At 46.7% G+C, this 14,968-nt stretch overlaps 1 protein-coding gene across 2 annotated transcripts in view; it reads right to left on the bottom strand.

Annotated features, from left to right (window-relative positions):
* Window positions 1–330: 330 nt before the first annotated feature.
* camk2a (calcium/calmodulin-dependent protein kinase II alpha) overlaps window positions 331–14,968 on the bottom strand; it is a 292,509-nt gene continuing 277,871 nt past the window's right edge. For both annotated transcript variants that reach the window (XM_056284736.1, XM_056284737.1), the window contains 2 exons: window positions 726–820; window positions 331–563 (listed from right to left, as the gene is read on the bottom strand). In XM_056284736.1, the coding sequence (XP_056140711.1) occupies window positions 331–563; window positions 726–820 (328 nt within the window). The remainder of the gene's footprint in view (window positions 564–725; window positions 821–14,968) is intronic.

Here is a 14,968-nt window from a genome sequence, read left to right on the forward strand (position 1 = left end):
GTTATGCTGGGGGGGGGGTAATGGAGGCTAGAAAACCAGCAGAGAGAGATGATTGGCTGCTTATGCATTCAACAATTAGACTGTTGGAGTAAGGGTCTTCTGGCCCTTCCCTTCCCATAGTATGAAATCCAAACAGTCAGTCGGTCAGTCAGCCCACTGTCAGTTGCCAGCCTTCCAGGACAGAGTGGCTCGGCCCTCCTCCCCTGACTTCTCAGTTAGCTGGCAGGAAGCAAAGGAAAAAGAATGGATGAAGGAGTAAAAGAGAGCAATAAATGAAACCAGTTTCTTTTCATCCGTTCCAGCTTTCATTTCTCAAACCCTAAGCTAGTCTTACTTGCTCAGCGTGGAGGCGGCGCCTGAGCGGTGGAAATGGACGATCTGCCATTTCCCGTCCCTGCGATGCCACACCCTGGTCTCCTCTGATTGGGCAGTTCTTGGAATTCCGTTCGCGTCAATGTATTGCGTCACCCTGATGTAGGCGATGCAGGCAGCTTCGTCCCCCAGCAGGTGGATGTGAGGGTTGAGAATGGTGGTGTGGACGGGTTTGCTGTTCTTGGACCACACTGGGTGGGTGCAGGTGTGAGGAGGAAGAAAAGACAAAGAAGGAATCATCAATGTACCTGATGGCCATGAAACCAGCATGACTCAAACACAAAGATGTCAGCTCTCTTTTCTCCAGTCATATTGTGTACTCAACCACAGGACAGGGAAATCGACTTCCTTACGGTTTTCAAAGTAAAAGTGGTGGAAGTCGAGGCCCTCAACCAGATTTCCCAATGCTTCAGGCTCAAAAGCCGTCACCGCTGGGTCACACATTTTCCTGTGGAGACAGACAGTTTGGTAGAGACAGACGGTTTCACAGGGAGACAGACAGGGGCGGGGTTTCCTGAACGTGCTGTAGTGTTTGGAATACCACCAAGTATACTGTAGGTCAGTTTGCATGCACGTCATAGCGACGTGGCTCTCTAACTGTCTGGTAAGAGTGCACCCGGAGGCGTGAGGGGGCTGATAGGCTGAAGCATGGGCAGGAGCTTGCCGAAGGAGGGCGGTAGCGTAACGACCATGAACAACTTGACTCGCACCCTGTAGTTGACTGGTTAACGTAGTCGCCTGTGATGCAGGAGACCCAGGTTCGTTCCCGGCTGCCCCCCGAATTCACTACATTGGCATTCCGATGGCGTCATGGTCTCACCACCCCACTCCTGACACCAGGGGCTGCAAGGTGGTTTCCTGTTAGGGAGTTGTTCCTTATCCGAGGTGAGGGTCTAAGGACGGGAAGTTGTGTTGCTGTGAAGCCCACTGAGGCGCATTTGTAACATGTGATGTTGGGCTACACAAACCTAACTGACTTGACTGACTCATCTAAGTCCAGCTGGCTACTTTAATGTATCCGTTTGGATTCTAATGTATCCGTTCTGAAGAACAAGTTGCACGTTGATTTACCATCACCAGACTCCAAAACACTGTGAGCATGACGACAGATGAGGCTGCCCATCTGTCTGCATCACTGTCAGTACTTGTATCACCCCCCACCCCCCTTCATGAATGTGTGTCTACCTGTCTGTATCACCGTCAGTACCTGTATCACCCCCACCCCCCCTTCATGAATGTGTGTCTACCTGTCTGTATCAATGTCAGTACCTGTATCACCCCCCAGCCCCCCTTCATGAATGTGTGTCTACCTGTCTGTATCACTGTCACTACCTGTATCACCCCCACCCCCCCTTCATGAATGTGTGTCTACCTGTCTGTATCACTGTCAGTACCTGTATCACCCCCACCCCCCTTCATGAATGTGTGTCTACCTGTCTGTATCACTGTCAGTACCTGTATCACTGTCAGTACATGTATCACCCCCAACCCCCCTTCATGAATGTGTGTCTACCTGTCTGTATCACCGTCAGTACCTGTATCACCCCCACCCCCCCTTCATGAATGTGTGTCTACCTGTCTGTATCACTGTCAGTACCTGTATCACCCCCCAGCCCCCCTTCATGAATGTGTGTCTACCTGTCTGTATCACTGTCACTACCTGTATCACCCCCACCCCCCCTTCATGAATGTGTGTCTACCTGTCTGTATCACTGTCAGTACCTGTATCACCCCCACCCCCCTTCATGAATGTGTGTCTACCTGTCTGTATCACTGTCAGTACCTGTATCACTGTCAGTACATGTATCACCCCCAACCCCCCTTCATGAATGTGTGTCTACCTGTCTGTATCACTGTCAGTACCTGTATCACCGCCCACCCCCTACATGAATGTGTGTCTACCTGTCTGTATCACTGTCAGTACCTGTATCACTGTCAGTACATGTATCACCCCCCACACGCTCTACATGAATGTGTGTCCACTTGTCTGTATCACCGTCAAGACCTGTATCACCCCCCACCCCCCTTCATGAATGTGTATCCACCTGTCTGTATCATGGGACAGGTAGGCCATATCCTCATTACACGGGACAGGTAGGGTATATCCTCATTACACAGGACAGGTAGGCCATATCCTCATTACACAGGACAGGTAGGCTAAATCCTCATTACATGGGAGAGGTAGGCTATATCCTCATTACACGGGACAGGTAGGGTATATCCTCATTACACAGGACAGGTAGGATATATCCTCATTACACAGGACAGGTAGGCCATATCCTCATTACACAGGACAGGTAGGCTATATCCTCATTACACGGGACAGGTAGGGTATAGCCTCATTACACGGGACAGGTAGGGTATAGCCTCATTACACGGGACAAGTAGGGTATAGCCTTATTAAATGGGAGAGGTAGGGTATATCCTCATTACATGGGACAGGTAGGGTATATCCTCATTACACGGGACAGGTAGGGTATATCCTCAATAGACCGGACAGGTAGGGTATATCCTCATTACACAGGACAGGTAGGGTATATCCTCATTACACCGGGCAGATAGGGTAGAGCCTCATTACACGTTACAGGTCAGCTGTATCCTTATTACACGGGACATGTCGGCTGTATCCTCATTACACAGGACAGGTAGGGTATATCCTCATTACACGGGACAGGTAGGGTAGAGCCTCATTAAACGGGACACGTAGGGTATAGCCTCATTAAATGGGACAGGTAGGGTATATCCTCATTACATGGGACAGGTAGGGTATATCCTCATTACGCGGGACAGGTAGGGTATATCCTCAATAGACCGGACAGGTAGGATATAGTCTCAATAGACCGGACAGGTAGGGTATGGCCTCATTAGACCAGACAGGTAGGGTATATCCTCAATAGACTGGACAGGTAGGATATAGTCTCAATAGACCGGACAGGTAGGGTATAGCCTCATTACACGTTACAGGTCAGCTGTATCCTTATTACACAGGACAGGTAGGGTATATCCTCATTACACGGGACAGGTAGGGTATAGCCTCATTACACCGGACAAGTAGGGTATAGCCTCATTACACCGGACAAGTAGGGTATAGCCTCATTAAATGGGACAGGTAGGGTATATCCTCATTACATGGGACAGGTAGGGTATAGCCTCATTACGTGGGACAGGTAGGGTATAGCCTCATTAAACGGGACAGGTAGGGTATAGCCTCATTACACGGGACAAGTAGGGTATAGCCTCATTAAATGGGACAGGTAGGGTATATCCTCATTACATGGGACAGGTAGGGTATATCCTCATTACGCGGGACAGGTAGGGTATATCCTCAATAGACCGGACAGGTAGGGTATATCCTCAATAGACCGGACAGGTAGGATATAGTCTCAATAGACCGGACAGGTAGGGTATGGCCTCATTAGACCAGACAGGTAGGGTATATCCTCAATAGACTGGACAGGTAGGATATAATCTCAATAAACCGGACAGGTTGGGTATAGCCTCATTAGATGGGACAGGTAGGGTATAGCCTCATTAGATGGGACAGGTAGGGTATAGCCTCATTACATGGGACAGGTAGGGTATAGCCTCATTAAACAGGACAGGTAGGGTATAGCCTCATTACACGGGACAAGTAGGGTATAGCCTCATTAAATGGGACAGGTAGGGTATATCCTCGTTACATGGGACAGGTAGGGTATATCCTCATTACGCGGGACAGGTAGGGTATATCCTCAATAGACCGGACAGGTAGGGTATATCCTCAATAGACTGGACAGGTAGGATATAGTCTCAATAGACCGGACAGGTGGGGTATGGCCTCATTAGACCAGACAGGTAGGGTATATCCTCAATAGACTGGACAGGTAGGGTATATCCTCAATAGACTGGACAGGTAGGATATAGTCTCAATAGACCGGACAGGTAGGGTATAGCCTCATTAGATGGGACAGGTAGGGTATAGCCTCATTAGATGGGACAGGTAGGGTATATCCTCATTACGCGGGACAGGTAGGGTATATCCTCAATAGACCGGACAGGTAGGGTATATCCTCAATAGACTGGACAGGTAGGATATAGTCTCAATAGACTGGACAGGTAGGGTATAGCCTCATTAGATGGGACAGGTAGGGTATAGCCTCATTAGATGGGGCAGGTAGGGTATATCCTCATTACACGGGACAGGTAGGGTATAGCCTCATTAGATGGGACAGGTAGGGTATAGCCTCATTACATGGGACAGGTAGGGTATATCCTCATTACACGGGACAGGTAGGGTATATCCTCATTAGACGGGACAGGTAGGGTATATCCTCATTAGATGGGACAGGTAGGGTATAGCCTCATTAGATGGGACAGGTAGGGTATAGCCTCATTACATGGGACAGGTAGGGTATATCGTCATTACACGGGACAGGTAGGGTATATCCTCATTACACGGGACAGGTAGGGTATATCCTCATAAAACAGGACAGGTAGGGAATAGCCTCATTAGATGGGACAGGTAGGGTATAGCCTCATTAGACGGGACAGGTAGGGTATATCCTCATTAGATGGGACAGGTAGGGTATAGTCTCATTAGATGGGACAGGTAGGGAATAGCCTCATTATATGGGCCACTTCAGAAACACCGGTGGCAGCGCCTTGATGGCTGTGCAGTAAGAAGGAGAAATCGCACCGGAGCAGTTCGTGTTCCAGACACGCCTCACATGTCTACAGGCCTACTGACTGATCTGGATTATTCACAGCAGAGCGTCTCTCAGATGCACTGCAAGCAGCACACACTGAAACAGGTAATGTTGTTCAAGACCAGGATGATGTCATATGAGCAAACTCCAGGTTTACAACGGCGTAGGTAACCTCTTTAACGTGTGTACCAATTTAGATCAGTGTATAAATTAGAATAGTGGCTTTATAACGTACCAGAGGCCACCAAATTTGACCTTTTATGGTCACATTTTTCTCCACGGATGTGTGTGTGTGTGTAGGGGGGGGTATGCACCCGTACCCCCCTTGCTGGCCTACTTTTCCCACTGGCTGATTATGTCATCCATGTAAGCAGTTTACCGTTACAGTATCGTAACACGTCAGTCCGTTTCCATCGACCAGCGGCACACGGCCCACTGACGAAGGTGTGAACATGTCAAACCTGTCGTCCCCCGCACTTTGCAAAACAAACTGACTGACATCCATGGTTGAAATGCTTCTTGGCACTTGCAGTTCTTGACACCACCCTGAGCCCTCCATCAGCCCTCCATCTCGGCAGGCATACGAGAGGTGATCCGCACCTGCATGTGAACCACCTGTCAGCCAAAGAGCCACCGGCCTCCATGCTCTATGGTGCACCGACACTTAATGCCAATGGCGTACCATGGGATTTCAGTCAGGGCCTTCAGCAGCAAAATACCCCCCCCCACACACACACACACATTTCTCAAATGGTTACTGACACAGCCAACACAGCCACATACAAAATACACTATCACACACTATATGTACTACTGCCCCGAAACCCAATAAGCAGCCACCAGGCCGGACCAAATATCTGGCCCACGTGACCGATTAGCACTAAAGCACCTGTCATAACATATGAAATTAAGTTGACACCATCGGAAATAAAGTGGACAACATGGGAAATAAAGTGGACACCATGGGAAATAAAGTGGCAACATGGGAAATAAAGTGGCAACATGGGAAATAAAGTGGACATCATGGGAAATAAAGTGGACAACATGGGAAATAAAGTGGACAGCATGGGAAATAAAGTGGACAACATGGGAAATAAAGTGGACAACATGGGAAATAAAGTGGACAACATGGGAAATAAGTGGACAACATGGGAAATAAAGTGGACAACATGGGAAATAAAGTGGCAACATGGGAAATAAAGTGGACACCATGGGAAATAAAGTGGGCAACATTGGAAATAAAGTGGCAACATGGGAAATAAAGTGGGCAACATGGGAAATAAAGTGGACAACATGGGAAATGAAGTGGCAGCATGGGAAATAAAGTGGACAACATGGGAAATAAAGTGGACAACATGGGAAATAAAGTGGCAACATGGGAAATAAAGTGGACAACATGGGAAATAAAGTGGACAACATGGGAAATAAAGTGGCAACATGGGAAATAAAGTGGACATCATGGGAAATAAAGTGGACAACATGGGAAATGAAGTGGCAGCATGGGAAATAAAGTAGACACTATGGGAAATAAGTGGACAACATGGGAAATAAAGTGGCAACATGGGAAATAAAGTGGACACCATGGGAAATAAAGTGGACAACATGGGAAATGAAGTGGCAACATGGGAAATAAAGTGGACATCATGGGAAATAAAGTAGGCAACATGGGAAATAAAGTGGACAACATGGGAAATAAAGTGGAAAACATGGGAAATAAAGTGGGTAACATGGGAAATAAAGTGGACAACATGGGAAATAAAGTAGACAACATGGGAAATAAAGTGGGCAACGTGGGAAATAAAGTGGACACCATGGGAAATAAAGTGGACAACATGGGAAATAAAGTGGCAACATGGGAAATAAAGTGGACAACATGGGAAATAAAGTGGGTAACATGGGAAATAAAGTGAGCAACATGGGAAATAAAGTGGACACCATGGGAAATAAAGTGGACAACATGGGAAATAAAGTGGGCAACATGGGGAATAAAGTGGGCAACATGGGAAATAAAGTGGGCAACATGGGAAATAAAGTGGGCAACATGGGAAATAAAGTGGACACCATGGGAAATAAAGGGGACAACATGGGAAATAAAGTGGACGAAATGGGAAATAAAGTGGGCAACATGGGAAATAAAGTGGACAACATGGGAAATAAAGGGGGCAACATTGGAAATAAAGGGGACAACATGGGAAATAAAGTAGACAACATGGGAAATAAAGTGGGTAATATGGGAAATAAAGTGGACAACTTGGGAAATAAAGTGGGTAACATGGGAAATAAAGTGAGAAACATGGGAAATAAAGTGGACACCATGGGAAATAAAGTGGACAACATGGGAAATAAAGTGGGCAACATGGGGAATAAAGTGGGCAACATGGGAAATAAAGTGGGCAACATGGGAAATAAAGTGGGCAACATGGGAAATAAAGTGGACAACATGGGAAATAAAGTGGCAACATGGGAAATAAAGTGGACAACATGGGAAATAAAGTGGACAACATGGGAAATAAAGTGGCAACATGGGAAATAAAGTGGACATCATGGGAAATAAAGTGGACAACATGGGAAATGAAGTGGCAGCATGGGAAATAAAGTAGACACTATGGGAAATAAGTGGACAACATGGGAAATAAAGTGGCAACATGGGAAATAAAGTGGACACCATGGGAAATAAAGTGGACAACATGGGAAATGAAGTGGCAACATGGGAAATAAAGTGGACATCATGGGAAATAAAGTAGGCAACATGGGAAATAAAGTGGACAACATGGGAAATAAAGTGGAAAACATGGGAAATAAAGTGGGTAACATGGGAAATAAAGTGGACAACATGGGAAATAAAGTAGACAACATGGGAAATAAAGTGGGCAACGTGGGAAATAAAGTGGACACCATGGGAAATAAAGTGGACAACATGGGAAATAAAGTGGCAACATGGGAAATAAAGTGGACAACATGGGAAATAAAGTGGGTAACATGGGAAATAAAGTGAGCAACATGGGAAATAAAGTGGACACCATGGGAAATAAAGTGGACAACATGGGAAATAAAGTGGGCAACATGGGGAATAAAGTGGGCAACATGGGAAATAAAGTGGGCAACATGGGAAATAAAGTGGGCAACATGGGAAATAAAGTGGACACCATGGGAAATAAAGGGGACAACATGGGAAATAAAGTGGGCAACATGGGAAATAAAGTGGACGAAATGGGAAATAAAGTGGGCAACATGGGAAATAAAGTGGACAACATGGGAAATAAAGGGGGCAACATTGGAAATAAAGGGGACAACATGGGAAATAAAGTAGACAACATGGGAAATAAAGTGGGTAATATGGGAAATAAAGTGGACAACTTGGGAAATAAAGTGGACACCATGGGAAATAAAGGGGACAACATGGGAAATAAAGTGGGCAACGTGGGAAATAAAGTGGACGAAATGGGAAATAAAGTGGGCAACATGGGAAATAAAGTGGACAACTTGAGAAATAAAGTGGACAACTTGGGAAATAAAGTGGGCAACATGGGAAATAAAGTGGGCAACACGGGAATTAAAGTGGACAACTTGGGAAATAAAGTGGGCAACATGGGAAATAAATTGGACGAAATGGGAAATAAAGTAGACAACATGCGAAATAAATTGGGTAATATGGGAAATAAAGTAGACAAAATTGGTAATAAAGTGCGTGCTACTCTATTTTGACATCACCCCACACCGTACACTTGACCTATGCTGTAGAGTGTGCGTTAACGTAAGATGTACTCCACATATAATAAAAAATAAGTGTCCTAAACCAAGAACATATCCTGCATGAAAAAGCAGAAAGTCGATCAGGGAAACCTTCAGTTCAAATCTGACTGGACTGATCAGTTTTGTTTTATTTTACCAGACCATGCCCATACCAACCCTACACACTTGATGTGCATGCAGACCGTAGCTGCCTGCAAAGCAGATAATCTCAAGCAGCGCCTCAACACTATGCATGCTGCCAGTTTTAATACCAACTACCCTACAAAATCAGATCACCGCAAACCAAAAATAGCAAATATGATAACATCATACAAGCACTCCGTTTCTACTATCTGTAAATCAACATCAGCATGAGAGCATGCAACAGCTGCATCATTCCATGTTTCATGGAACCTTGCTAAAGCTATGAAGCTATTCACTGATGCTGAGCTGATTAAAACGTGTGCAACTGATATGGACGGAGACATTTCATATCATGATGAGAAAAACAAGAAAATGGTTGTGGAGCTTTTAATGCAGGTGCCATTGTCACTAACACAACAAGAAGAAGAGTAGAACGTTTAGCAGAGGACTGTTTTTCCAATCTACTCACTGATTTGAAGAAAGCAGAAGCCATATCAGTATCCATAGACTCGTCCTGTGACTGAACCGATATGAACAGTGATCTGTGTTCACACGAATGTGAGTGGAGAACACAAGGATCTTTTGCTGCATAATGAGGTTTACTGGCTGAGCAAAGGCTATGTGTTGGAGAAGGTGTGTGACCTGCACGATTAGCTTATGTCATTTTTATCCGGACTGTGGAGCCAAAAAGCCCAAGAACATCAGAGGTTTTTAAGGGATGATAAAGTAACCCAGCAACTGAGGATGTACAAGGCAGTGCATTTTTAGTGCTGGTCCCCAGCTTGGATAAATGGGAAAGGTTGCGTCAGGAAGTGCATCCGGCATAACATCTTTACCAAATAAATATGCGGGTCATAAATCAGATTTCCATACCGGATCGGTCAAGGCCCGGGTTACCAATGACCACAACCGGTACTGTTGGTCAGCAGGGTACTGGTGGAAACTATGCTACTGTTGGGTGAAGGGGACAGGGGTAATGAGGAAGTGATGGGCAGGTATGGTGTTAAGGAGAGGAATGTAGAAGGATGGATGGTGACGATTTTGCAAAAAGGATGGAAATGGTTGCAGTTAATACATGTTTCAAGCAGAGGGAGAAACACAGGGTGACCTATAAGAGTGAAAGAAAGTGCATACAGGTGGACTATATCTTAAGTAGAAGGTGTGATCTGAATGGAATTGGAGACTGCAAGATGGTGACAGGGGAGAACATAGCTAGGCGGCATCAGATGGTGGTCTGTAGGATGACTTTGGAGACCAAGAAGAGGAAGAGTGAAGGCAGAGCCAAGGATCAAATGATGGAAGTTGAAGAAGGAAGACTGTTGTGTGGATTTCAGGGAGGAGTTGAGACAGGCAATGGGTAGTAGTGAAGAGTTGCCAGATGGCTGGACAAGCACTGCAGAAATAGTGAAGGAGACAGCTGGGAGGGTACTTGGTGTGTCATCAGGACAGAGGAAGGAAGACAAGGAAACTTGGTGGTGGAATGAGGAAGTACAGCAAACTATACAGAGGAAGAGCCTGTGCTTCATAGATGGCCTGGGTGGATGGAAGAGCAGTTCCTGTGATCTTTCAAGTTGTCTCACTATCCGCTGTCGGGATTTGCAGTCGGAGGCCTTGCAATTCTCATGCCAGACAGTGGTACAGCTGTAGAATGTGATGAGGATGGGTGGGGGGAGACTCGCCTTCTTCAGACACCACAGAAAGTGAAAACGCTGCTGGGCCTTCTTGGCGAGTGCAGTGACATGTGAGGACCAGGAGAGGTCCTCTGTGATGTGAACTCCCAGGAACTTAACACTGTTGACTGTCCAGAGATGAAGACAGTAGAGTGGAGTACAAGGAGATGTGGCGTAAAGTGAAGAGTAGGTGGCGAAGGCAAAGGAAAAGGGGTATTGTGAGTTGTATGAGATTGGACACTAAGGAAGGAGAAAAGGACTTGTACCGCTTGGCTAGACAGAGGGATCGAGCTGTGAAGGATGTACAGCAGGTAAGGGCAATCAAGGATAGAGATGGAAATGTGCTGACAAGTGAGGAGAGTGTTTTGAGAAGGTGGAAGGAGTACTTTGAAGGGCTGATGAATAAAGAAAATGAGAGAGGGAGAAGGTCGGATGATGCGGGGATAGTGAATCCGGAAGTGTGGTGGATTAGCAAGGAGGAAGTGAGGGCAGTTATGAAGAGGATGAAGAGTGGAAAGGCAGTTGGTCCAGATGACATAGGGAGGTGTTTAGGAGAGATGGCAGCGGAGTTTTTCACTAGATTGTTTAACACAATCTTGGAAAGTGACAGGATGCCTGAGTGGAGAAGAAGCATATTGGCACTTATTTTCAAGAATAAGGGTGATTTGCAGAACTGTAGTAACTACAGAGGTATAAAGCTGATCAGCCACAGCATGAAGATATGGGAAAGAGTAGTGGAAGCTAGGTTAAGAGGAGAGGTGATGATTAGCAAGGTTTCATGCCACGAAAGAGCGCCACAGATGTGATGTTTGCTTTGAGAATGTTGATGGAGAACTATGGAGAAGGCAGAAGGAGTGACATTGTGTCTTTGTAGATTTAGAGAAAGCATATGACAGGGTCCTGAGAGAGGAGGTGTGGTATTGTATGAGGACATCGGGAGTGGCAGAGCAGTATGCAGAAGTGGTGCAGGACATATATGAGGGCTGTGTGACAGTGGTGAGCTATGCGGTTGTAATGACAGATGGGTTCAAGGTGGAGGTGGGATTACATCAAGGATCGGCTCGAGCCCTTCTTGTTTGCAGTGAAGAGAGTGCAGGCAAGGTGGAGTGGGTGGAGAAGAGTGTCAGGAGTGATTTGCGACAGAAGGGTACCAGCAAGATTTAAAGGGAAGGTTTACAAGATACTTGTGAGACCAGCTATGTTATATGGTTTGGAGACAGAGGCACTGACGAAAAGACAGCAGGTGGAGCTTCAGATCCCCAAACCACTTCAACTGGCTCCTCTTGATGCAAAGGAGCAGTGGCTGTACTCCAAGCTCCCTCTAGATGTCCGAGCTCCTCACCCTATCTATAAGGCTGAGCCCAGACATCCTACAGAGGAAACTCATTTCAGCTGCTTGTATCCGTGATCTCACCCTTTCGGTCACTACCGAAAGGTCATGACCATAGGTGAGGGTTGGAATGAAGATTGACTGGTAAATTGAGAGTTTTGCCTAATGGCTCAGCTCCCTCTTCACCATAACGGTCCGGTACAACGTCCACATTACTGCGGATGCTACATCAATCCGCCTGTCAAGCTCCCGCTCCATCCTACCCTCAATCGTGTACAAGACCCCAAGATACTTGAACTCCTTCACTTGAGGCAACAACTCATCCCCTACCCAGAGGGAGCAATCCACCATTTTCCGGTAGAGAACCATGGTCTCGGAGTTGGAGGGGGTGACTCTCATCCCGGGCATTTCATACTCAGCTGCAAACCACCCCAGTGTGCACAGGAGGTTGCGTTGTGATGAAGCCAACAAAACTACATCATCTGCGAAGAGCAGAGATGCATTCTGAGGTTCCCAAAACGGACACACTCCTCACCTTGGCTTTGCCTTGAGATCCTTTCCATGAATATCACAAACAGAATCGGAGACAAGGGACAAACTTGGCGGAGTCCGACACTCACTGAAAACGTGTTTGATTTTGTGTTGAGAATGCGGACACAGCTCTCACTTTGGTTATATGAGGACCGGATGGCTTGCAGCAACTGCCCCGGTACCCTCATACTCCCGCATACCCCCCACAGAGTACCCCAGGGTACATGATCATAAGCCTTCTTCAAGTCCACAAAACACTTATAGAGTGGCTGGTCAGACTCTCATGCCTCCCTCAGCACTTCCATAAGGGTAGAGTTGGTCCATAGAGTTGGTCCATTGGTAGAGTTGGTCCATTGTCTCATCATATATTGCTCATATCTCTCAATATGGTGGCGCGACTGATGTTTGCGGCGGCCTCACCTAGGGCCGACTATGCAGTGTTTTGTCCACGTCTATGTCTACGTCTAAATTTGTGTCATCATGTGGAGTACGAGGGAAATATGTCTATGATCGTCGATTTCTTTTGGACATTAGCAATGACAAACACTGGCTTGGAGGGCTGACGTTAAATCGACTGGGTGAGCTTGGTCTGCTATGTCCAGTGGGCCCAAAGACCCCTGCCTTGCTCGAAGTTACGCCCGAGAGGAAACACCGAAAGCGGTGTGACAGGATGCGGAAGCGGGGCAAGCACGGAGGTGTGCAAGTTGGCTAACTGCTAACCCATACAAACCGGACGTTCTGACAATCATGCTGGCTAATGTTCGTTCTCTGGACAGCAAAATGGACTATATCAGGCTTGTGAGAGCTTCCCAGCGCAGCTTGAGGAACTGCTGTGTCGCCGTGTTTACAGAGACGTGGCTCAATAAAAACATCAAGGACACCTCAATTCAGCTGGATGGGCTTACACTCCACAGAGTGAACAGAGTAGCTTTGCGATCTGGAAAGCTCCGGGGAGGCGGCCTGGCCGTTTACATCAACAACCCATGGTGCCAAAATGCCGAGGTAGTCTCTACACACTGTTCACCGCACATAGAGTTCATGACGGTAAAGTGCCGACCCTTTTTCTTGCCGCGGGAGCTGACGGCAATGGTCCTTGTGGCAGTCTATATACCACCGAGTGCTAAAGTGAAGAAGGCTATGAATGAACTCTACAACACCATCAGTGAACAACAGACGGCTCACCCTGATGCATTCTTCATTGCTGCAGGAGATTTTAACCAGGCAAGCCTCAAGTCTGTTTTACCAGAGTTTTACCAGCACGTGAATTTTGCAACAAGGGACGATAACACGTAGACCTAGTTTTCACGAACATTAAAAACTCCTATGAAGCAGCCCCCCCCACAATGGAAACTCTGATCACCTGACTGTTATGCTGATTCTGGCATACAGACCTTGGGTGAAACGAGAGAAACTGGTACTCAAGGAAGTCCGAATGTGGCCACAGGAGGCAATACATCACTGCAGGACTGCTTTGAAAACACACAATGGGACATTTGTAAAATGGCAGCAACATACAACAATGTCATTGACTTGCAGGAATACACTCAGTCCGTAATAGGCTATATTAACAAATGCATAGATGATGTGACAGTGGTCAAATCTATCAAGAAGCGGGCCAACCAGAAACCCTGGTTGAATGGGGAGGTCCGTTCACTGTTGAGAAACCGAAATGCTGCATTCAGATCTGGAGACACTGCAGCATACCGACTGGCCAAGAGAAATCTGTCCCGGGGTATCAAAGAGGCAAAGAGGCTGTATGGACAAAAGCTCAACAGCCATTTCTCTGATAATAAAGACACACGGTGCTTTTGGCAAGGTTTTCAAGTAATAACCGACTACAAGCCCCCACCCCCACAGGCATGACATAAAGATCCCTCCCTCCCAGACAAACTAAATAACTTTTTTGCACGTTTTGAGGTAACCAACAACAGGCAGGCACATAAACTTCCATCATCACCAAGGGACCAAGTACTCCAGCTGTCTACAGCTGGGGTAAAGAAGGCCTTTGCCAGTGTCAACCCACGCAAAGCTGTGGGGCCAGACAACATACCTGGGCATGTTCTTAAGGACTGCGCAGAACAGCTGAAAGATGTTTTTGCAGACATCTTCAACACCTCGCTCAGTCAAGCAGAAGTGCCCAACTGCCTCAAAAGTGCCACCATCATTCTCCTGCCCAAACAGTCAAACCCAGCCAGTATGAATGACTTCCGCCCTGTGGCCCTCACTCCCATAGTTATGAAGTGCTTTGAGCGGCTTGTCATGCAGCACATCCAGGCCTGCCTCACTGCAAACCTAGATCCCCTACAGTTTGCATATAGAGCCAACCGATCCACAGATGACGCAATGTCTACCACACTCCACCTCACTTTGTCACACCTGGAAGGGAAGAACACCTATGCCATGATCCTCTTCATCGAGTCATCTCGGCATTCAACACCATCATACCACAACAACTGGTGGAGAAGCTGAGGTTGCTGAACGTGTACACTGGTACCTGTAATTGG

Source organism: Lampris incognitus, chromosome 8 (assembly GCF_029633865.1).
Source record: "Lampris incognitus isolate fLamInc1 chromosome 8, fLamInc1.hap2, whole genome shotgun sequence".
NCBI lineage: Eukaryota > Metazoa > Chordata > Actinopteri > Lampriformes > Lampridae > Lampris > Lampris incognitus.